The sequence below is a fragment of the Oreochromis aureus genome, linkage group 7 (genome assembly GCF_013358895.1).
Source record: "Oreochromis aureus strain Israel breed Guangdong linkage group 7, ZZ_aureus, whole genome shotgun sequence".
Classification (NCBI taxonomy): domain Eukaryota; kingdom Metazoa; phylum Chordata; class Actinopteri; order Cichliformes; family Cichlidae; genus Oreochromis; species Oreochromis aureus.
The window spans coordinates 60,998,483-61,024,548 of NC_052948.1; the positions used below are offsets into that span (position 1 = coordinate 60,998,483).

Genomic DNA, 26,066 nt, shown 5'->3' on the forward strand with positions numbered 1-26,066 from the left:
GATACATGAGTTTGTGGGTGTCTCTTATTTAGAGGTAATTATAGAATAGAATAGAATAGAATAGAATTCAACTTTATTGTCATTGCACATGTCACAAGGACAAGGCATCTGTCATTTTTTACAGTGTGGTATGTTGGAGCAGCAGTTTATCGGCAGCTGAGAGGAAGAGGTTGGATAAACTCATCAGAAGGCCAGCTCTGTTCTGGGATGCACCCTGGACCCAGTGCAGGTGGTGGGAGACAGAAGGACTCTGGCCAAAATAACATCTCTGATGGACAGAGTCTCCCACCCCATGCATGGTGGGAGAGCTCCTTCAGTGACAGACTGCAGAGCTCCTTCAGTGACAGACTGCTGCATCCTAGATGCATGAAGGAGCGTTTCTGCAGGTCCTTCCTCCCTTCAGCTGTCAGACTGTACAATCAGAACTGCTCCCAACAAACATAGATGTTTACATCAGTAACTGCAATAAGTTAACCAACCGATTCGCACTACAACCTGGTTTGCCTCTTATTTGTAGATATTTTTATTTAATTTAATAACTGTACAATACTCTGTATATAGTAACCATTGTCCTTAATGTAAATATTTAAAAAATTGTGTATGTTTCTGTTCTGTGTCCTGTGTACTGTTTGTTTGTATATGTGTCTTTTTGGCTGCTGTTACAACCAAATTTCCCCTTGTGGGACAATTAAAGGATTATTCTATTCTATTCTAAGGCAACGAAATGCAGTTTGCATCCATCCAGAAAGTGCTTTAGCCATAATATAGATATATTACAAAATATATATTAGCAATAATATAGACATATAGATATTATGCCATGCAATGTCACATTTTATGTAACTTTGCACTTCCTTACATTTCAACAGTCTGCTCAAATGGAAAGGCAGAGTCTTAGAGTCTTACTCCAAGGTGATGTTGCACAATGCAGCATTGTACAACTGAGGTGTTGCATCATCTGAAAAAATGCTGTTACGCTTCCTATCCCTACAACAAAGACGGCATTGAAATAACATTTCAACATGAACACGTCACACTCTGACGTGAGTGCGACATGGGTCCATTACATGTATGAACTCCCTGAGGCTGTATGAAAATGTGTTCATTATTTGAATGTGAGTCTGCAGTGTCACCGGCACTATGGATGAATGTATGACAGAGCTGCAGAATGTCGACTGTCTCAAATGGCACATAAGTTAAAAAAACAAAACAAAAAATTTATGTTAAAAATAAGAATATTTTTACTGGAGGTGAATTTCAAAAAACTATGTCTTACAAGTGAAGCTTTTGTAGGTGGTGGAGGCCAGATGTGATGGAGCAGTTGGAAAGAATGATTCACCTCAAAATAACCAAATTACTTTGTACTGCGACCTCAGTGGAGCAGTATTGTTTTTTGTAAGTTTTATCTGGTGGCCTGTGCTGTTGGTGACTCTGAGAGTCACAGCTTTGGGTTAATTTAAACAAATGTCTATACTAATAAGGACTGTATAATGTGTTAGAAACAAAAGGATGGCAAACTATTTGATGGAAACTAAATTTGAACCTACAGAGAGCTGAATTCAAAGACAGCCTGAAAATCAAGATGGAAAAATGATGAGCTAGGCTAGTGCATTTTGCTGAAATTTTATCGCAGCAACTCAAAATGGTACTAAGTAGTTTGTATGGCCTTCATGTGCTTGTATGGTGAAGAGATGATGAATGGTGCCCTGAGGGATATCCTGGGGGTTCCCGGACAGTCTGAGGTCAAACTTGGTGGCATTAAATGGCCTGAAACATAACGCACCATGGATGTTCTATTGAATTTTGGTCTGTTAAGCATCAGGGTCAGTCAGTGGTATCAGTTCCTTCATGTTCTAGAAACTGGTTGAAATACTCTTGCCACATGAGGCTGAGCACTGTCATGTACCAGATCATTGTCAGAACCTGCAGCAGGGTCTGAAAGTGGGTCCACTGTCATCCTTTTACTCCTTGTACAAAGACGGAGATGCTGGTCTATCTGATGGATTAAGAACCTTCTACGTCCCTGTCCAGCTCTACTAGAGTAACTGCTGGTTTCACTGAAACTCTCTTTGTGTGTGTATGTGTATACAGTCAAGCCCATAATTATTAATACCCCTGGCAAATTTTGGCTTAAATTTATTTTTATTCAACCAGCAATTTTTTTTTACCTGAAATGACACAGGCATCTCCCAAAAGATAATAACATGATGTACAAGAGGCATCATAGTGGGGAAAAAAATGTTCTCAGCTTTTATTTACATTTGAGCAAAAAGTGTCATGTCAAGTGTGTGAATGTGAGAGTGAATGAATAGTGGCACTGTAAAGCGCTTTGGGTGCCTTGAAAAGCGCTATATGAAATCCAATCCATTATTATGTCCAAAATTATTCATACCATTCTCAATAACCAATAGGAAATCTTTTATTTGCTATTAAAGCAATTAAACGCTTCCTATAATTGCAGACCAGCTTTTTGCACGTCTCCACAGGTTTTTTGCCCATTCGTCTTTGGCAATGAGCTCCCAACTCTTTCAGGTTGGAGGGTCTCCTTGCCATCACCCTGATCTTTAGCTCAGGACTCTGGCTGGGCCACTGTAAAACATTAATGTTTTTGTCTGCTAACCATTTCTTCACCACTTTTGCTGTGTGTTTTGGGTTGTTGCTATGCTGAAATGTCCACTGGTGCCCAAGACCAAGTTTCTCCACAGACTGTTGTTAAGAATCTTCCTGTATTGCTCATTTTTTGCTCATTTTTCACGGTGCCATTTACTGTGATTACATTCTCTGGTCCATTGGCCTCTGGTAGAGGACCTGAGCTTGAAGGATTGACCGTCCGCAGGGGTGAGAGGGGGATTTTTTTTATTTTTATAGATACATATAGCTATATATAGATATAGATATATACACACAGAGTTTCAGTGAAACCAGCAGTTATTCTAGTAAAGCTGGACAGGGATGTATATACACACTAAACGTGGCTTACAGGATGGTACATCATGCCAGAATCATCATGCCAGTAGCATACCTGATGCGCTTTACTGAGTCTATACAATAAAGGGAGGGTGAAGGGAGAAACCTTAGTTAAAAATAGCTCTCTTCCCAAGGAGTGTCAGGGTGATTTTCCACTGCCTTTGGAGAACAGTGCTACTTTAAGTGCTTCATGATTTGGTGGACTGCCTATACTGCACATGATTAGAAAACAATAGTGCACATGTTTCTCCTGTTATCCAGTCCGCCAATCATGGAAACAAACAATCCTCTGACGTGCAAAGCATTGAAATGAATCGAAGTGCAATGAAAAGTGTTCACTTTCCCACTGTCTGTACACAGGATCATATAACTTATACAGCATAGAGGCCTTCTCATATTACCTCTACAAACCTGTCAGAGTAAGTTCAAACACTGAGACTCAGGAGAAGTGAAAGAGGATTCAGAGGTTATTGAAATGATCCCAGTTCTTTCTTTTACACATCTATAGATGTTAGTATTTTATTTAGTCATATTTTTGTTGTAAAATTAGATATAAATATTTTAATAAGAGATGCTGTAACAAATTCAACACAACAGTTAAAAAACACATAAATATATATAAATATATCCCCGCTCGCCCCTGCAGGCGGTCTTTATTCTCAAGCTCGGGTCCTCTACCAGAGGCCTGGGAGCTCGAGGGTCCTGCGCAGTATCTTTACTGTTCCTAGGATCGCACTCTACCGGACAGAAATCTCGGATGTCGTTCCTGGGATCTGGAGCCACTCTCCTAGCTTGGGGGTCACATACCCCTGGGCCCACTGTTACCTTTGCCCTCCACATCTTCTCATCTTCTTATATCTTCTCATATCTTTACATCATATATATATGTATATGTATATATATCTATAAAATTCAACACAAAATAAACTGAATTTTTCACCCAGCCCTGACATCAGAAATCTGCAATAATATTTTCTCTGTGACCAACAATGTCAATTTACAACGTATACAGTATAAAACAATTCACAGGTGCACCTCACCCTAATAAAAATGTTTAAAAGGGGTTAAAGTAAAACTGATGCTTGCCCATAATGCACTTCAGGGAACTCGGAAAGCTATTTTCACGCCACATGTGTCTTTCATCCTGTCCACTCCTTTGGGCTGAAAATCATACACTATTCTGGGCTGTAGAATCTCCATCATCGTCCTTGCTCGGTAGTATTTCTCGACAAAATGACTGGGAAATACAAGAAAACGCTCCCCATCTCTCTAACGAGGTTACTACTAATTATTTTGTTATAAAAGAAAACAGAGTGTTACCTTTTAGTGTATGTTTATTATGGGTCCCAAACACCGCGGTGCTCTCCTCTTCTCCTCCTACGCTTCCCTCACTGGCTGCTCGAATAAATTTATGCTAGTGTCCGCTTGTGGAGTTTCCATACAGGTGTGGCGACTCTGCAGGGCTGAGCTCTGTTGTGACTTTTGGCACAACAGATGGCTGTTAGAGGAGGGTGGTGGCTGTGTGTAATAGAACGATGAACCGACTGTTAGACACAGGTTTACTCACGCACGGTACTCTATGTGACCGCGGTCGATGTGTTGATTATCTTCCGATCCTGTCTGTGTTTTACAAGCCACGAAAGAAACAAAGAAATGTCCGGACGTTTTCCTGCTCGATCACCACTCTTTGTTGTGGTCAGGTAAATATACTCATCCCTCGTAGGACATTCCCTTACGCCCTGTTAAAACTATCATTCCAGTAGTAGTGACAGAAATTTGCTGACATTTGTCACTTGTTGTATTGATACCATAATTGTTATTCCCTTCAAAGTCAGCAGGAGACCATATGAATAGATGGGCGACAAACTTGGATTCTTTAACAGTGGAGCATTGAGCTCAAGCCACTGATTTTGTTTGAACATTATGCATACTGACAACCATATAAGCGTAGTACACTCATAGAGAATGCAGCCACAGTTATGAAAATGCAAAAATATCAGTTTGCAAACTTAAAACAAGCAGTTAGAGACAGTGAACTCACCACACACACTAAGATACTTGACACTTGATAATCCTCTCAGCACATTTACATTCTATTTGTTTTGTCATTTTTGAGTGGAGTTAGGCTTTAAAACCAGCTGCACAATGGTGGTCAATGGCCTGACGTGAAGGGTACTTCCCAAAGTCTGACCTGCACAGGCCCATCCACTCAGCATCCTCATCAGTCATGCCGGTTACCAAGATTCCTGCAATAAACACTAAACTATGAACAAACAAATAATTAAACTGAGCTCCCACTGTGATAACTTATGAGAGTCTTTTAAGTTTTTCATTACCAAGCTGCAGAAGTGGGAAGTAACGAAGGGCAAATACTTCATTGCTGTGCTTAAGCAGAAGTAGGAGCAGGTAACTGGACTTTGCTTGAGTATTTATTTTTCTGAAAACCTTTAAGTTTTACTCTCTACATTTTCATACAAATACCTTGAAAATGTAAGGCTCGTTTGGTTTTCGACATTTGAGGGAAGTTATTATTTCACTGGCTGTGTGCCTTCAAACATAAAACCGACCTGGGCCTCAGTGGTAAGACATGGCAATCCCAATGGTCTATCAATCACCGGGGGTTATGACATAAAACGATGTGTCATCTTGGGGGAGAGTGGGTCGTTTTAGTTTTTTAAAATGGTGCTATTTTTAGTCTTTTACAGTTATGTTTTTATTCTTTTATAGTTGTGTTTTTTAATCCTCATAGTTATGAGCGTTATTGCATGCTTTTTTATTGCATGCTTTTTTATTGCAAGCCTTTTAATTTATTTTCCTGCCATCCAGTTTTATTTAATAACGATAATTATAATAATATTAATAACAAAATACTTATATATAAGTATATATATAAGTACTACTATATAAGTATTAAATATCAAGAGAATTTGAGACAATTGTTTGGTATTTACAGTTGTGCAAAAAACTTGTGCAGTGAGCTTTTAAAGTGGTTTAAAGTGGCAGTGTGTAGAGTCCAGCAGTTGTAGTGAGTGTGTAATGGTGTTCGCAGAATGTGCCGAAATATTGTCACCTGCAAGAGTTCATGGCCAGAAATACTCCTCCATTGACCTATCGAGGTAAGCCTGCTGGCCACCAAGGACCAATAAGAAAGTTGGGTGGAAGGGTTGAATCTGACATGTACAGAAGGAATCCACTACACAAATGTGAAGTGTAGTTTTGATCTTTTTTGCTGCTGGCTCAGCTTTAAGTTAAATTAAAATAGTTCTGAATCGGGAAATTGATTTCTTAAAAACCCATCCCGACTTAGCAACTCATTGGGTTCTTTATCAATTATAATTTTGTTTTCCAAATGTTAGAAAAAGAAGTTAGCAAAGATTATGGCTACTGTCAGGGTGTCAAATTATATGCTTAGCATGTTTTATTGGCTTAAATTAATCAAAGGTGGCTGAGCCAATCAGAATCAGTCACCAGCTTATATCTATTATAGCTCATATATTGTCTTTAACTCTATCTATTGCTAATTTGATAGATGCACTCCTCACACTGTTTGTTTTACTTGGACCACATCATGCACTGACTGTACCTGACAGAGTCACATATCATATAGTGTTGGATTCAGCACAGTCAGACCTTTGCATCAAACTTGGTGCTTCTGGGACAATCTCAGCAAAAATTAAGAAAAGGTACACAAATCCATTCATTACAGGTTCAGGTTCAGTGTATTTATATTTAACACGTAGGTTGTGAGTCATCCATGCTGACATGCACATTTCACACATGGACACAACAGATAAGCAGATCATCAGATAAGATTATGAACTACTACTTTAAATTATGTCTATTGTACTTCTCTGTTTTTAAGGAGCGCTTTCTTTCATTTGCACAGTATCTCTAAAAACAGAAAATCCCTGTATCAAAGTGACACTGAAAAACTAGTCACTAAATCTATTGCTTCTAGGCTGGACTACTGTGATTTTTTTTTTATTATTATTAGATGTGAAAATTGGGCTAGGATTGAATTCATTTACCATTTGTCACTTACATATATTGTTAATTTGTCTTGTGTTATCTTATAGTGAATCATAATGCTTTAATGTAGACCTTGCAGATATAACCTTGGCTCTACTCCAAATCTGTTTGTGGTAGCATTGGTTACATTCACTACATGTGTACAAATGTTCTTAAAGCCACGTCACTTAATCATTAATTCATTTGCATCTTTCATTTGTTTATGTAGTTTGGTTATACTTACCACTGTGTGTTCCCTGTGCAGGTCCTATATGTAAAACAGGTGTGTCGGAGGGGCCTCCCCAGTACTTCCTGTTTACGTAGGGTCTTATGTCATTGATCGAGTCAATTGGATGTAACCAAATGAAGGGGTGTTTCTTTTGTGTAAAATTGTTTATTTCCTTTAAAATAACCTCATGAGTCGGATTGTGTGAAGAGATTGACTTTTCAAACTGTTCAGTTAGGTAAATGAGTTAAGTGGAAGAATGATTTTATTCCTGTTTCTTTGTCTAGACTGTCCCACATAGCAAGCAGGTCTGGCCCGGATCTGGTATTAAGCCGGCACTGCTGGCTGATTTCTGGCATGATAAGACGTATGTCATCCAGATACGGGCCAGGCCTGGCATAGATGGCACTGTCTATGTGATGGCATGCCGTTGTGGTTTGGGTTATGTGGCCCAGGCTCATAGAAAACAGGTCTGGCCCGGATCTGGCATCAAGCTGGCACTTCTGACTGACTGGGGTCTTGGCATAATGTATGTCAATGAGGCACTATTTATGTTCCTATTTTCCTATTTTAGTTAGAAAATCCAAATGCCATGTTTCAATACTATACTGCTATGGTAGCCAACATTTCAAATGCAGGTTTGACAGGTTTGTGAGTGTACACTTTATCCAAAACCTAGTGATAGTTTACTCATGTCTAGCACTGGGTAGCTGTAGCTCAAGAGGTAGAGCAGGTCACCTACTGATCTGAAGGTTAGTGGTTTGATCCCTGGCTCCTCCAGTTTGCATGTCAAGAGTATGAATGTAGTTAGGTAGCACTCAGTTTAGAGAAAGCGTGTGATTGGGTTAATCTGGCATGTTATATAGAGCACTTTGAGTAGTCTGCGAGAGTAGAAAAGCACTATATAAGAATTAGTCCATTCACTGTCTGAACAGAGTTTCGTGATGTTACTTTTGCACTATTATGTTCCGGAACATGTTGTTATTACAAGGCTTGATTAAGGTACAGATTAGGCTGACATCTGGGGCCAGAGCTGAAACTGTTCTGGGCCAGGTTTGCCAGAGGTAACACATTGGCCAGCACCCAGACCACCAGTTTGTCTGCAACTGGCCTTGTGCTGGCCCATGTGAGGGCCACCTCTGGCAAACCAGATCTGGGCCACCAAAGGGCCGTCATTGTTTGCAGTATGTGGGCCATGTGTAAGCACCTTCTGTGGGCCAGATCGGGCCATACCAGTTTTTCTATGTGGGGTTATTTGGTCTAACCCAGGGGTCTGCAACCTTTAACACCCAAAGAGCCACTTGGACCCGGTTTCCACGCAAAAGAAAACACTGGGAGCCGCAAATACTTTTTGAAATCTAAAATGAAGATAACACTGTATATATTGTTTTTTTTTACCTTTGTGCTTTGTGTGAACAACTAAAGTAAGTAAGTAAAGTTTATTTATTAAGCGCTTTTCATAGACAGGCAGTCACAAAGCGCTGTACACAAATATTAAAATAAACAATACAATCAACAGACATTATACACAATGTAAAAGATCAAATGTAAATAATGTAAAGAATATAAAATACGTAGATCAACAAAAGGCTTGTTTGAACAGAAAAGTTTTTAACTGCTTTTTAAAAGAATCCACAGAGCAACTAAGGTGTGTTGCTTATGAAATCCATGAAGTGCTACAGAGAAAATTACATTTTATTTATGTAATTAACACATTTTGAACTCTTAAAGAAATATAACAAAAGGAAAGACAGCCAGCTGAACTAAAATGATCCATGTAGCAAATAAAAACTGTTGTGAGCTGCCTCCCTTTTAAAAAGTAATTGGAAAAAAAGCACTATGCCGCTAAAAAAAATAGATATTTGTCTCTTATGAACCTCCTCAACATTGATTTCAGGGTTTTATTAAACCTCTCAACAAGTCCATCAGTTTGTGGATGGTAGGGGTTGGTTTTGATCCCAGTAATTCTCAGAAGATTGTGGACTTCCTTCAACAGGTTGGAAGTGAAGTTTGATCTTTGGTCTGTCGAGATTTCTTTGGGAATACCCACCCTTGAAAACATCTGTTTCAGGCAATTAGCTATTTGGCAGGCTTTGACCCTTCTGAATGGGAAAGCTTCAGGATATATTGTTGCATAGTCACACACCACTAAAATGTACCTATGTCCTGAACTACTTCTCTCCAATGGACCAACAATGTCCATAGCAACACGAGAAAAAGGGATGTCTGTCACAGGCATAGGAATAATTGGGGATCTGTCTCCTTTCCTACTCTGGGCTGTCAACTGACACTGTAGACATGATTTAGAGAACTGGACAGTGTCTGAAAATTGCTGTGGCCAAAAAAATGAGTTGGCATACTGGAAATGGAATAGAATAGAATAGAATAGAATAGAATAGAATAGAATAGAATAGAATAATCCTTTAACCTCCTAGGACCCTGCGTCCACATATCTGGACATCACATTTTGGGTTATATAGACCAAAATACTCAATTTTGCTCTATAAGGGCCTGATATCCACTTACAAGGACATCATACTGTTACTGTTCTATCAAAATTTTAAACGAATATCCTCATATGTGGCTCTTATTTTTCTTAAAAACAAAAATAAGGTAAAAAAAAAAAAAATCTGGTAATTCTTTGTTTTTACATTCATCGGGCCCCAATATGCCCAAATATCAAAGAGAAATTAAAAATGCATGCCGTGGAAGAGTTCGGGTCTTAGGAGGTTAATTGTCCCGCAAGGGGAAATTTGGATGTAAAGCAGCAAGAAAGACACATATACAAACAAACAGTACACAAGACACAGAACAGAAATATACACAATTTTTATATATTTACATCAAGGACAATGGTTACCAAAAACAGAGTACTGTACCGTTATTAAATTACATAAAATTAATACAGATAAGAGGCAAACCCACGTTGTAGTGTGTTGTAGGTTGTAGGTTTTAAGATGCCCTAAATGGCCTGCCTACTGGAACTGAATGAGCCAACTCCAAGACTACAGGCCTTAAGCTTTTGGGAACAACCAAGTGGTCGCCAACTCTGCTATGACGATACAGTCGTTCATTCTTTACAATGAATACTTCCCGTACTTATCAATCTCTGGTTCAGGAAGTGACTCAGTAATTTCTGTCCCCCTCACTTTTTCCTGTCTCCTCTGAAAAGTGACCTGCTTGACCACAAGAATGACATACAAAGGGGCCTCTCTGTTTCACTTCTCTACCACAGCTACTGCTAGTGATTGGAGAACTTTGTTTAGGGCCTTTAGTTCTGTATCCATTCTCACCCCCCTGCTCCATCACTATGACATTTCCTATTTGGTCCTTTGTCTTCTCCTTTGGGACCATCCACTTTTCATACAGGGCTTCAAGGCGCATTCGCAGTTCTTTGGGTGTCTCATCATCCTTCCCCCGTCATGTCGCGGAATCTCATTTGGTAAGTCTCAGCGCTTAATTTTTCAAGTACAGCTTATTTTACTTCATCAAAGTGCATTGTCTCTTCAGTGTCCATAGAAATATAAGCAGCACATGCTTTACCACTGAGAAGTGGAGCTAGATGCAGTGCCCATTTTTCTTGTGGCCACTGAAATCCTGTTGCAATCCTCTCAAAAGTCGTCAAATAATGTTCAGTGTCTTCATCCTCACCATAGGACTGCATCTTTGGGCCTCTCCAACCGCTTACTCTCCCCAGATTGGCTGACTGTGGTGCTGTGAAAGACTCGGGACGTTTCCATTCTGTTGAATGTATCCCCAATCAACTGTATTTTATCCATTTCATCCAGTGTACTTAAGGAGGCTTGGGAGGGAGCTAGACCTGAAAAACAGTGCTCGTCCCTCTCTTATGTTTTGAAAATGAGGGACAAGCTTGAACAGTTTCAGGAAGTGGGTCATAGTCATCTAATAAATGCCCAGCGACACCAAAAGCAGAACTATAATAAGAAGGCTTGCAGGAGGACCTTTCAAGAAGGACAAAAAGTGTTGCTTCTTTTGCCAGCTACTGAAAACAGCTTCTTAGCCAAATGGCAGGGGACATATGTGATCAACAGGAAAGTAGGCCCTGTCACTTATGAGCGCAACATGCCAGATCGGCGTAAAAAGAACCTGGTATTTCATGTCAACATGTTGACGGTGTGGATTGATAAGCCGGACCAATCACTTCAGTTGTGGGCTCGTGTTGTACTGGAGGAAGAAGAGCCTCAAGAGGAATTTTTTTCCCACCAGAACTGAAGAAAAGATATTTCCGGATTTGAGCCATCTAACTACAGAACAGGAGAAGGAGCTAGCAGCCATAATGCCACAGTCAGCATGACATACACCTTCGTTGGCCAAATCAACCTCCCATCAAGGATACCACCTCCACAATTCCAGCAAAGCTGATGCCAGCATTGAAACAGGAGGTGGAAGAATTGCTTATAGAGCCATCTAGAGGTGAGTGGTGTAGCCCGGTGATACTCGTCCCGAAGCAAAATGACTCAAGACAGAAATTTTGTGTTGACTTCTCAAAACTTAATGCTGTCTCTGTTTTTGATGCCTATCCTATGCCAAGAGTGGATGAATTGACCCAGCGCTTAGCTAATGCCAAGTACCTTACAACACTTGACCTTTGTAAAGGTTATTGGCAAGTCCCCCTAACAGAGTCCTCAAGGGATTTACCCACATTCAGGGTTCCCAGCTGACTTTATCATTTCAGAACTATGCCTTTCGGACTACATGGTTCTCCAGCTACATTCCAGAGGCGGACTTGGTTCTGAAGGGAGCTGATGGCTATGCAGCAGCATATATTGATGACACTGTGGTGTTCAGTGAGACAAGAGAGGACCATGTTAAACATCTGACTGATGTCCTGCAACGAATCAGAACAGCTAGACTAGTCATAAACCCTGGAAAGTGTCACATTGCACAGACAGAGGTGGAGTACCTGGGATATGTCATTGGGGGTGGGGCCATCCGCCCTCAGGTGAGTAAGGTTGAGAACCTTGCTTCTTGTCCTCCTCCAACAACTAAGAAAAAGTTGAGATCCTTCCTGGGTTTAGCTGGCTGGTATTGGCTGGTTCATCCCCAATTTCTCTACCAGATCAGTTGTTCTTAGTGACTGAACCCATAAATCGTGTCCCAACAAAATTAAATGGACTCCAGAGTGTGAGGCTGTATTCATAGATTTGAAGAACTACTTATGTAATGAGCCTGTGTTGCAGTCCCCAGACTTTACATGCACATTTACTGTACAGACTGATGCTTCAGGAGTTCGGCTGGGAGCTGTGTTGCTGCAAGGGGATGGAGAGAACCAAAGACCAGTGCAGTACATAAGCCATAAGCTCTTCACCAGAGAATTAAAGTATTCCACAATTGAAAAAGAAGCTTTGGCAATAAAATGGGCTTTGGGTACTCTGAAATATTATCTGCTGGAAAGCAAATTTGTGCTTGAAACTGATCATCGAGGTTTGCAGTGGATGAACAGAATAAGAGAAACCAATGCAAGAATCACCAGGTGGTATCTTTCACTGCAGGAATATTGTTTAAAGATTCAGTATAGAGCATGAAAAAAGAATGTTGTGGCAGACTTCCTTTCCCGTTCCTATGAAAAGTAACGGACTTAAGGGGAGGAGGGGGGCGACAAAGTGTCTAGGATTGAATTCATTTACCATTTGTCACTTACATATATTGTTAATTTGTCTTGTGTTGTCTTATAGTGAATCATAATGCTTTAATGTAGACCATGCAGATATAACCTTGGTTCTACTCCAAATCTGTTTGTGGTAGCATTGGTTACATTCACTACATGTGTACAAATGTTCTTAAAGCCACGTCACTTAAACTTTAATTGATTTGCATCTTTCATTTGTTTATGTAGTTTGGTTATACTTACCATTATGTGTTCCTTTGTGCAGGTCCTATATGTAAAACAGGTGTGTCGGAGGCGCTGCCCAGTACTTCCTGTTTATATAGGGTCTTATGTCATCGAACGAGTCAATCGGGTGTAGCCAAATGAAGGGGTGTTTCTTTTGTGTAAAATTGTTTATTTCCTTTAAAATAACCTCATGAGTCGGATTGTGTGAAGAGACTGACTTTCAAACCATTTAGTTAGGTAAATGAGTTAAGTGGAAGAATGATTTTATTCCTGTTTCTTTTTTAGACTGTGTTATTTGGTCTAACCTGTTTTCTCAGGGGTAGATATTAATGAGGATCAGCTGTGGGTGGAATTCTGTATACAGCAGGTGGGATTTTGACTGTCAGGGTTGTCTTATTTGTGTAAAAGAGTTGTTGAAAGGCGATGCCAGAAAATAAAGGACACTTAAAAGAAACTTGAACAGTCTGCTGATGCTGTCTTTCTATCACATCCTTGCTGCTTACGTTATCAGGATGTTCTAAAAAACGAATAATAATAATAATGATGATGATGATGATAATAATTATAATAACATTAAAAAAAATAATAACAAAAACAGAATACTAAAGTATAAAATATCAAGAGAATTTGAGACAATTGTTTGGTATTTACAGTTTTGTATTCACAGTTGTGCAAAAAAAAAACTTGTACAGTGAACATTTAAAGTGGTTTAAAGTGGCAGTGTGTAGAGTGTGTGCAGAACGTGCATCGGTCTGAATTGGGAAATGGATTTTCTAAAACCCATCCCGACTTTGCATTTATTGGGTTCTTTATCAATTATAATTTTGTTTTCCAAATTCTCACCTTAATGTTATAGAAAGAAGTTAGCAAAGATTATGGCTACTGCCAGGGTGTCAAATTATAAGCTTAGCATGTTTTATTGGCTTAAATTAATCAAAGGTGGCTGAGCCAATCAGAATGAGGCACCAGCTTATATATTATTATAGGTCACATATTGTCTTTATCTAAATCTATAACTAATTGGATAGATGCACTCCTCACACTGTTTGTTTTACTTGGACCACATCATGCACTGACTGTACCTGACAGAGTCACATATCATATAGTGTTGGATTCAGCACAGTCAGACCTTTGCATCAAACTTGGTGCTTCTGGGACAATCTCAGCAAAAATTAAGAAAAGGTACACAAATCCATTCATTACAGGTTCAGGTTCAGTGTATTTATATTTAACACGTAGGTTGTGAGTCATCCATGCTGACATGCACATTTCACACATGGACACAACAGATAAGCAGATCATCAGATAAGATTATGAACTACTACTTTAAATTATGTCTATTGTACTTCTCTGTTTTTAAGGAGCGCTTTCTTTCATTTGCACAGTATCTCTAAAAACAGAAAAACCCTGTATCAAAGTGACACTGAAAAACTAGTCACTAAATTTATTGCTTCTAGGATGTTCTAAAAACTCCCTGAAATGTCTTCAGTTGATCCAAAATGCTTCAGCAAGAGTACTGACAGGAATTAGGAAGAGAGAGCATATTTACTTTTCTCCTGTATTGGCTTCTCTTCATTGGCTCTTTGTTAAATCTCTTTGTTAAAATCCTTCTAACCGCATACAAGGCCTTGAATAATCAGGCAATTTTGGAGTAGACTCATACTTTAAAACTAGCTGCACAAGCTTATCAGTGACCTGACATGAGGGGCATGCCGGTTACTTGGCCTCCAGTAACACTGTGAGGAATCTTGGAGTTGGTTTTTTACCAGGATATGTCCTTCAAAGCCCATATTAAAAAAGTATATGTAGGGCTGCTTTCTTCTAGTTGCACATTATCTCTAAAATTAGAAATATCCTGTCTCAGAGTGATGCTGAAAAACTACTTCATACATTTATTACTTCTAGAATGCACTAATGTAATTATTATGAGGATGTTCTAGGAGGTTCAAGGATGTCCTTGAAAAGCTTTCAGCTGATCTAAAATGCTTCAGCAAGAGTATGACAGGGACTAGAAAGAAAGAGCGAGCGAGCGTATTTCTCCTATATTGGCTTCCCTTCATTGGCTCCCTGTTAAATCCAGAATTGAAGTTTAAAGCCTTCACATACAAGGTCTTGAATAATCAGGCCTCGCCTTATCTTATAGCACTGTATCACACCAAGCAAGATCTTCACTCTCACACTGCAGGCTTACTTGTGGTTCCTAGAGTATTTAAAGTAGAATGGGAGGCAGAGCCTTCAGCTTTCAGGCCCCTCTTCTATGGAACCAGCTTCCGGTTTGGATTCAGGAGACAGACGCACTCTCTGCCTTTAAGATAAGGCTTAAAACTTTCCTTTTTGCTGAAGCACATAGTTAGGGCTGGATCAGGTGATGCTGAATCCTCCCTTAGTTTGCTGCAATACGTCTTGGCTGCTGGAGGATTCCAGGATTGATGCACTGTTTTTTCCTCACTCATCTTTTTGACTCACAATGTGTTTATTTACCTCTCTGCATGTAATCATTAATCATTTGCAGTTTATGATATGACTGCTGTGACCTGATCAGTGCACTGCTGATAAAGTAATGACAAGAAGAAGACCAAGATCCCTGATGACTGAAATTAGTCATGCTAGCGTGGCATAATGTGTTTTGCTTACTGAACAGGCTGATACAGCTGATACTGGCTAATGAACTTCAGACCCTCGGGATAGAAAAGTAAACAGCAGGTCCCTGTTCCTCTCTCTTTCCTAGTATCCTCTTCCTATCATTAAGTTTCCACTTTTGTATGTACTAGTGTGGTAATAATTAGTTAGTTAACTGATAACTGATGTGAATGATCCTTCTTTAACAGTTTGAATCATATGGGCTTTTTTAAAAAAATGGTGGATAAACTAGACCTAAACAACATTCACCATTGAAACTTTATATAAGAATCATAGGTATAGAGCAGATATATAGAGGCTTTTTCTGCTCAACTATCTCCAATTTGCATAAAAATGATATGGGCCAATGTTTAACCATTTATAATGACAACTGTGAAAATTTAGCTTCATATATCAAATACTATCTTCAATCCATTCACCCATTCATTTTCCTCTGCTTTTGGGCATCAGCCTAAGCGGAGAACTGTCTGGGGGCCTCCTCCTCAGTGGGACATCCCCGGCACAACTTACCCAGGAGACGTCCAGGACGCATCCTCATCAGATGCCAGAAACACCTCAACTCGCTCCTTTCGACGCAGCATAGCAGCAGCTCTACTCTGAGCCCCTCCCCAGTTATTACTATCAATCAATTTTATTTGAAAAGGGACCAAGTACAATAATAACATATTTGTTGCCATTGTCCCAGAGTTACTTTAAGCTAACTTGCATCTGTAGTTTCTTGGCAGGTCATATGCAGAAGATCATAAAAGTAATGGTCCAGCTCTTCAACCTATCACTAAGGGAGAGACCAGCCACCCTTTGGAGAAAACTCATTTCCGCCACTTGTAAACGCAATCTCATTCTTCCGGTCACTACCCAGAGCTTGGTGAGGGTAGGTAAATTGAGAGCTTTGTTTTTAACTCAGCTCCACCCTGCTCCTGCTTCCATCACTTGTGACCAAGACCCGGAGATACGTAAACTCCTCCACTTGAGGCAGTAATTTGTCCCTGACCCGGAGTGGGCACTCCACCCTTTTTTCGGCTAAGGACCAGGGCTCAGACTTGGAAGTGCTGATTCTCATTCCTTCTACTTCACACTCACTTGCGAACTGCTCTAGTGCGAGCTGCAGGCCATCACCTGATGAAGTCAACAGAACCACATCATGTGCGGAAAGCAGAGATGAAATTCTGAGAGCACCCAAGTGGAAGCCTTTTGCCACCTGGCTAAATTCTGTCCATTAAAACTATGAACAGTCAAAGTCCAACGCCCACCAAGAATGAGTCTGACTTATTGCCACCAATGTGAACCAAGCTCATGCAACAGTTGTATAAGAACCAAATGGCTTGTAACAATAACTGCTTCCTCTACAGGAGATGGGATTAAGGAGGTCTTAAAAGTATTCCTTCTACCACCCGACAATATCCTCAGCTCCCGAGGCGTAACGTCCCGATGATTTGTCATGTCCCGTGGCGTTCCTGAGGAACGCGAAAGGTGACCTTCTGCATTCTTATGCTACGCGCCGGGTTATGGGTGAAATCCAGTAGAATGATGTCCCGCAGTAATACTTGTTCCAGCCATGTATTCCAGCCCCAACCTTAACACTAGCCTTATCCATAACACTAACCAGCACTTTAATGATGTTAAATACTGTTTTCCAAAGTGATTTAAGTAAAATGAACGGACATGTGTAGATTGATTCCAAACGGTTCTCATGTATCCTCGGCTTTCCGACCTCGTCATTTAGGGACGTGTTGGGTGCCGGGAAGTGTAATATGTTGACGATTTCTCAGTGTAAAATATTACGCTTTGGGAGTGATAATGTGTTGGCACTCCACTTGGACTTTCCACAGTGTTGGTAGAACACTGCCAAGAGCACCAGAAGCACCAAGATTTCAGACATAGGAGTGATCAGAATTATCAGAAGAGTTGTATGACAGTTATATGTTACAACAATGCAAAATAAAATATGTAGGATAGTTTTTAACATGAAATTCTTGGTCACAGAAATGAGGACAATGTCATTTTCATGCCCTCTCAAGACTACACAGGTGAAATGATCTCCTTAATTCCTAATTGTTTTGCTATTTTATTTTTATTGACAAAGAATTTTATATTGCACTTGTGTCTCCCAGTTTGGAATTGGGAGACAGACACAGTCTCTGCCTTTAAGATAACGCTTAAAATATCCTTTTTTATAAACCATATAGTTAGGGCTGGATCAGGTGACCCTGAATTCTTCCATTGTTACACTTCAATAGTTCTCAGCTGCTGGGGGATTGCATTGATGCACTGTTTCATCATTACTCACCTTTTTCAATCACTATGTGTGTAAAATTGAAAATTAACAGTTTAGCTTGCAGTAATGTCTTCAGACCAAATATGATCAAATTAAGTTACTGTAATTCAACTTTTGTTATCACTTTTAATATCCATATCCAAGATAGAATTCAACTGCTCACTAAAAGTATTAATCAATAAAATAGGCAGGGGTACAATATAAATAAAGACATTGAGCACTTCAACCCAGTTTAAATAAACATCCGTCCATGTATGAACACCTTCACACAGTAGCTATGATACTTATATGTGACATCATAGAAGCCTTATGGGCACCGCTGCTATTTACAAAGAAAAATATAAATAAAACAAAACAAAAAACATTCAACCTGATGAATTTCCTCAGAAGCCCCGCCCACTGCTGTTCCAGCCCTCGGTTTGCAAGGAGTGGCCAGTCATAAGAAAGTTCCCATAAATGCAAGTTGTTTCAGACAGCAGATACCCTGTGGAGCTGCACCAATGCCCACAATAACATAAATATGAATTTGAGTCCAAATGAGTGAAAATCGTCCCATTTTATGCTCCCTTTTGGTTCTGTGTTGTTAATCTGTGTTGTTAATCTTGCAAAGTAGTCAAGTGGAGATCTTTAATTAAGTTAGTAAACTATGTGCTCTAGATGGTTAACTAACTGCTTACTGTCAATCACATGGACAGGAGGAGACTGCTAAATGCAGTTAAATAGGAAATATGCCATGTTGAAATAAACTGGAATCAGTGTTATAGAAGTTATATGTGTCTTTCAGCAACTAGGAGGCAAACTTTCTGCAGTCACAGTGTGACTTGGATTGACTGCAGTCACTCTTAGGCTACGTTCACACTGCAGGCGAAAGTGCATCAAATCTGACTTCTTTGACCCTATGCGACCCATATCCAATCATGGTATGACAGTTTGAACAGCCGTTTCGTATGTAGTACTGAATCTGATGCATATCTGATGTTTTAGAAAGTGACTGCTGTTTGAATGGTCATGTCACATTAAATCCGTCTTTTACGTCACTGACACAAGACAGACGCCAATTATCCATATATACCTCTGCACGGAGGTAGCAGCCACTGCTCCAAACAAGCCCATTGTTAAAGCACGGGCTCTCTTTTTTTTCTTAGTGTCCTTCTTTCTCTAATTCATTTGTCAAAATTCTGTCGGTTACGACTGTGCGGAAATTGATAGATCGCTGCAACAACACCTACTAGCTCTGTAGCCGCCATTTTTACTTCCGTAAACAGAGCGTGTTGTGTGTGACGTTTTCTTTTGCTCATGCGGGCCGCTTTGAGAGTCGTGAACCGTTCACACTAGAGCGCGTTTGCTGTCACATTTTATTTGTAGTGTGAACAACCAGACAAAAAAAATTGGATTTGATCAAATAGGACCTGAGCATTAAGACCTGCATTGTGAACGTAGCCTTAGAGAGACTGTTTACAAATATTTGTAGAATTTATAAATGCAGACAGATTACCAACATGCTACTGTGACTCTGAATAAGTCTTTTGTCAATGAACTGGTTCTTATATAGCGCTTTTCTACTCTGTCTGAGCACTCAAAGCACTTTATACAACTTGGTCATTCACGATAATCACACCCATTCACACAAGCACTTTTCTAGGTTTTCAGTGCTACCTCATACACGTTTACACTCTGATGGATGCATCAGAGAGCCACCTGGGGTTAGTATCTTGCCCAAGTCCCTCTCAAATGGATCTTGCCAGTCTGCTCTTAGCATGAGCAGACTGGCATGAGCAGTCTTGATCTCCTCAAGAACAGACTGCTCATGCCAGTCTGCTCTACATGAGCAGACTGGGATCGAACCAACGACCTTCTGGCTAGTAGGCGACCCGTGGCATGCAAACACTAAATGTACATTAACAGAATGCTGTGCTGCCTTTTCACATTTGAATCTTGCCACTCCATAGCAGGTCTGTGGTAACCTAATCTTGTGTTTTGTGCAATCCGTCTGTCATAAAGTCTTTGTCATTCCTGTTGTAACTGTCGTCCAGATGGTGTGTTTTATCATGTGACCAGTTGAGCTGTTCTCGTGGTACCAGTAGATCAATGTCAAGACTCTTCTGCTCTATTTCACTGTTTACCATCCTGTACCCGAGATAAGACATGGCCTCTTCACACACTTCCTGTACTCGTTTGACCTTGTTGTGCGGCAGCATGGTGCGCCAAGCCTGGGAGACGTCAATGGCACTCCGTGAAGTAACCTTGAAGGCCTCGTTAGCGGAGCCTTTGCCTTTTCCGTGGGTCACCTTATAGATCCATGTGGCCAGCTGCGTGGTCATCTCCAGACCTACAAACTGATACAACGCATTGATCTCCTCAAGTGGGTTGCGCGTCACATCCTCATAGCGAACCAATTTGTAGCGGCCTTTTAAAAATGGAGGGGGGTTCAGGACAGCCCTCTCATTGATGCGCAAGTGACTGCGACAGATCTCCTGGATGATCTGATACTGTATCTCTGTTTTATTGATGTGTTTCTGTTCCAAGACGATAGCGTTATCACGTACAAAGAACCCAGCTGACTCTTCCTTAGACCGCATCACTCCCCGTGGGTCTCGAACCAAGTGGATGATGCGGAGATCTAAGTTTGGGTCCTGCAAAAGTGGGTAAAGTGATTCCAGTTCAAAGATACGCACTTCCTTGTACACCACATGAGAGTAAAAGCCACACACCTCCTCTACAATTTGCAGGTTCTTAGGTGTGCAATTCTTTTGGCACTGTGCCTGGTTGCTAAGCTGATCACGTGGTGTGAGAGGACAGGCTGGAGCTGAGCACAGAGCTCGACTGTGACTCCACATAAACATTTCTTTCTGGTTCTCTGTAAGGTAGGACTCCATCACTGAGAAGTCACAGTGGAACAGGCTCCGTAAGAGATCCCTCACTGCCATTCGAAGTGCCCGTGCACCATTTTGCCTCAGCTGGGTCCACACATGCCAACCGGGCTCCATGAGGTAGAAGACAGACGGGTGCTGATTGAACACCTGGCCCATGAGGGATGAACCTGATCTCCACGATGACAGCAGCAGAACGTGGACTTTGTCATTGGAGGTAGGTTGGTCATAGGGGCTGAGCTGCATGTACCAGCCGCAGAGCAGCAGCAGTGCTGCCCCCTGTAGGATCACCAGGAACTTCATGGTGTTCCCTCTGTATCGGTGTATCATGGCTGTAGGCGGCTTTCAAGTCAGTGAGTGCTTGGTGTGACTCCTTCTCTCTTCAGCTCTGTATTGAGCTGTGCTGCATAAAAAGAAAGAGTAATTTAAATTGTAAGATTTGACATTTGTGTTTTACAATACACAGTTTGCTTGCAAATCCTATCTTTGCTGGAAAATTTGGCATGTCCCTGCCTCCACCATTACTCTTGCTGATAACATGTTTAAGCAAATGTTAAGCAAGGCAGACACCCCCATACTACCACTGTCTCACCTTGGAAATTTTAGAATGATGTTTGTAAACATTGTGACTCATGTTGATGGCTCAAATTACAAGCTGAATACCTTTTAATGGCTTAAATGATTTAAATGAGCCTAATGACTGTTAGTAGGTTTTATCTGCTATACCTCATATAGTATATAGTAGGGTATAATTTTTATCAAACTTAAATATGTGACTTAGTTGGATAATTTTTCACAGATGTGCCTTAACGGAAAATAAAGGGAAGTCTTTCTTCAGATCTCTGTGGTGCGTGAGATGATTCAGTAAAGATTTAACTTTTGGACACTTTAAAAATGTATTATCAGATTTGTTGTGATTCAAGTGGGAATTTCTTTGTGTACTTTCAAAATAATCCTGTCCTATAAGACCTGAACTCTGAGATCCCAAGGTCAAAATGTGATCTCTTAACCCTACGAATGACCAAGCGAAGATGCTGTGAGACTTCCAGATACAGAAGACCTGCTGATGGTTAACCAAGTGGACATAGTGATGGTAAACAACCAAAGGAAGAGGGCTGTAGTGTTCACGATAGCTATACCAAGTGAAAGCAACATCAGCAAGAAGAAACATGAGAAACCTGAGAAATAAAATGCTGAAAGTGGAACAGAAAATGATGTGGAAGGTGAAGACAACAGCAGTCCCCATGGTAACTGATGCACTCAGGGCAATGACCCCAAAACTGGGCAAGTGACTCCAGCAGATCCAAAGAATGAGATCCAATATACCAATGAAGTGCACCTCATCCTAATAAAAATCTTTAAAATGGGTTAAGACAGACACTTGCTGACCAAACTTCAGGAAGCTGAGATAGTTATTTTCATGCCACATGGGTATGTCGGTCTGCCCACTCCTTTGAACTGTAGAGTTATGTAATAATTGTCATTGTATAGCGTAAATTATATTTATTTCATCTAAAATATCAAGGATGATTCTGTATGCATTTTTCATCCTGTAATTTCTCCAGAATTATACAGTGGGTTGAGATGAAACTCTGCACACATAGAGTATAAGTATCCAAGAGGAGGAATCTGTTGTGAATTTCATGACAACTAACACATATGATTTTAATAGATTCTTAAAATAACATTCTTGGGAGGTTGTTTTCAGTTTCAGAATCATCCTATAGTTCTTTGTGAATCTTAAAGTTTCGTGATGAAACTATGCACACGTGTAGAGTACGTGATCCAGAAGAGGAATCCGCTGAGAACTGAATGTCAAATATAAAGGATGATTTAAATGTATTTTTTATTTTGAATTCACCACCTTCAGTTAACCTTGTTGGTTTTGGGCAGAACTTTCCTTTGATTTCCTTGAATATTGCACAAAAGTAGCTTCTCAAAGTAATATCATCATTGCTGCCCTGTGTTAGAGGAGCATATTTTCTGATTCTGATAACACTACAACCCTTCAGTTTTTTTCCTTTACTTTTTTATTTTATTATATATTTTTATTATATATTATATAGTTATATCATTTTACTTGAAATGTCACAATAGTGTAAACTTAATTAATTACAAGTAAAATACTCCTTTGTACTTAACAGGTTCAGAGATGTTGAATTCTGCCGTGAGTTGCCCAAATCAAAAGTACCATCAAATCCCTTCAAAATAATTTCTCACATCGTGTACTCAGTTCATTCTGCGCTTCAGTAGAACCCCTCCCATGCAGCAGCTAAACTGATGGTTGATCTGACACGTTTGGTTTCGTTTATTTTCAGTTTCCTTTTTATCAACTAGATTAGATTAGTTAGATTTTCAGCTCCACCTTTCCGCCACTTCTTCCACGTTAAATTCTTTGTTCCACAAAGTGCGTGACCCCACAGCGAAGGTAGGGGAGGGGCCGATTGCGTTATGAGATTGGATTGGTAATCTAGTGCACAGGTTCCCAAAGTGTGGGGCCCGCCCCCTAGGGGGGGCGCAGAGCCATTGGGGGGGGGGGGCGGTATGAAAAGGAAAAAAAAAAAAAGAGCGCTTGGACACTGTGGACAGGTTTTTGACGCGGCTCCCACACAAACGCAAAGCAGGAGATGAAGCATCGCCAAATATGTTTCCAAACCAACTTCCTTCGAAGCCAAAGACTAGAAAATATGGTGAAGCATATCTTCCCTTTGGCTTCACCTGCACAAGTAGGTCTCCCCTGCAAAATTAGTTTTCCCTGCGTCGGGAGCAGCGCTGGGCTCTCCAAATCACGGACAAACAGTATACCACATTCTTGATTTTTAGTTCACAAACACTTCTTGTAATAACTAACTACTCCTGACATTTTGGACATGTTAGCTCTTTATGCAGTAAAGTTACAGCGGGATACAAATAATATCAGGCTGATCCTGCCGTAATTTGTTCCCCCGGTTCAAATCACGGACAAACAGTATCCCACAGCTGTTTATGTGTTTAAACCCATTTTGCACAGAGAGGCATTTTTTGAAAAATGTATTGATAGCAATGTTGAATATTATTACACAGGAAAAAAAACAACTACACGTAAAATAATCACACCCTGACGCCTCTGCCTTTCTAAATGGAGGGACAGTAACTGCGTGTGTGTATGTAAGCGTGTAAAACCTGAAGATAGTCAGATTAACAGTATTTTGTCTCTATCTGCCATTCTGCAATTCATCTCATGGAAACAATAACGTGGCGCACAGCGTGACGTGAAAAGAGGCACATACCTTTGACGTTGCGTGATGAACTCTGTATTCCTCGTCCACACATGAACGCAAAAAAGGAGTTTTAAATAATCTCCGTTTTCGGTGAATCGCAACGCCGTTTACGTGTTGACGAAAAGCCCAAACGCATAGAAACAGCTGAGTTTTCAAAAATACCCGTGTAGGTGTGGACGTAGCGTAAAAGAGTTAATAGTATATTTTATTACTATAGTACTATTATTTAGTAATATTTTTATTACTATAGTAATAAAATATACTGTAATTATATACATATAAAGTATACCTGTAATTTATTGCCGTTTACTTGTATTTGCTTAATTGTTTACTAAATGTTTGAGGTGTGAAATAAACCGCAATGGAGTAAACAAAATATGGGTGTGTGTGTTTGGAGGATGTGTTTGTGTGTGTGTGTGTGTGTGGGGGGGGGGCATTTTTCTTGTAAAAAAGGGGGGCCTGGCAAAAAAAGTTTGGGAACCACTGCTCTAGTGTCTGTAATGAAATTGGCTGCTATCATTGCTTGCAGGGCCGTTGCGCGGAGATAAAAAAAATGCGTCCGTATGCCAGATTACCAGCGCAGCCGTGGTTTAGTCATGTTCCATTGACCTTATTGAATTTGAGAACTTCGCAGCGATTGGAAAAGACACTCTACAGATGTTTTATGGACCATGACTTATTCAATTAGACGTCTTGAATTTGAGCAAAATTGTCCTTTATTTCCTGTGGACCATGGCCGTGACTGGAGTGTATGAGCCAGAGGAGGAATCTACTGAAAATTTCACGTCAACTATCAAAGATGATTTAATGAATTTATGATATGATGCTGTCACGTTCAACAGCATATTTACTTTCAGAATATTTGACCTTTGATTTCCCAGTTATATTACAGTGGTTCTCTTTCAAACACACAGACACACACGCACGCACACACACACGCACGCACACACACACACACACACACACACACACGTTTATCACGGCAAAAGGTTTGATAGACATGCCGACATGCTGCATGCCGCTCCACCATGTTCATTTCACGCTTTGCTCGATATACCAGGAAAATAATAATAATACGCATCATTATTATTATTAATAATAATAATACTAATAATTTTTATTTTTTTAAGAAAATGTTTTACCTTTTGTGTTGTTGTCAGAGAACAGTCCTCTGAGTCTACCCCAACTCTTTAACTCAAACCCGAGCGGTCCTCTCCTCAGGATAACTTTCTTCCAGTTCCCAGCTGTGTACGAAGCTGCGTTTTTAGATGGGGGTGGTGACTCTGAAGGGCTGACGGGCTAGCAGAGGGCTGGGCGTAAGCAGCCAAAAAATGTTGTCTTCACTTTTTGACACAACAGTTCACAGATAGAGAAAGGTGGTGAGTGGTGGGTGGGTCTATCGGCTGAGATCGTTAAATGCGTTTGTGTCTGGAGCTTCATGTGTTAAATTACCTTTTGGTTTTATCCGGGTTCAGCCACGATAGAAACACATTAAATATGGGGACTTTTTTTTCCTGCTCATTCTTTCTTGTGGCCAGTTTTGTTCCCCAAATTTTCCCCCATATTTATCCCTCAGCGTTTTCCACTTCTTTGTAAGTTCCCCTCATGTTCATTCTGGCAATCACCCTCCAGGAATTTGCTTATAGGTAAAGGACATGATTATTATTCTGTCCAAGGTCCACAGTAGACCGTATGAAGTGTACAGTACTGCTTAGCATTGTCATAGAGAAATGTATACGAGGTTAAAAAAAATACAAAAAGAACCAACAACTTCTTTTTCTTTGACAAGTAAAGCAAAAATAAATAATTGATAAAATATCTACTTTTAAAAAAGCCTTCAGAACATTTTTCTGCAAATTCATACATACCGACCAACGAGCTCAAGAAAAACAAACCGACATCTATTTTCACTGAATCTAAACGTGGTTCTCTCAGTCGGAGATAGGCTATACGTCTGCGCCGGCGG

The 26,066-nt window shown here is 40.2% G+C and overlaps 1 protein-coding gene across 1 annotated transcript; it reads right to left on the reverse strand.

Moving 5' to 3' along the window:
* Positions 1-17,495: 17,495 nt before the first annotated feature.
* On the reverse strand, positions 17,496-25,397 carry LOC116312865 (carbohydrate sulfotransferase 6-like). Its single transcript, XM_031730373.2, has 2 exons — positions 25,243-25,397; positions 17,496-21,243 (listed from the first exon to the last, which is right to left on the reverse strand). The coding sequence occupies exon 2, from the start codon at positions 21,168-21,170 to the stop codon at positions 19,935-19,937; it is 1,236 nt and encodes a 411-aa protein (XP_031586233.2). The 5' UTR covers positions 21,171-21,243; positions 25,243-25,397; the 3' UTR covers positions 17,496-19,934.
* Between the last annotated feature and the right edge of the window lie 669 nt (positions 25,398-26,066).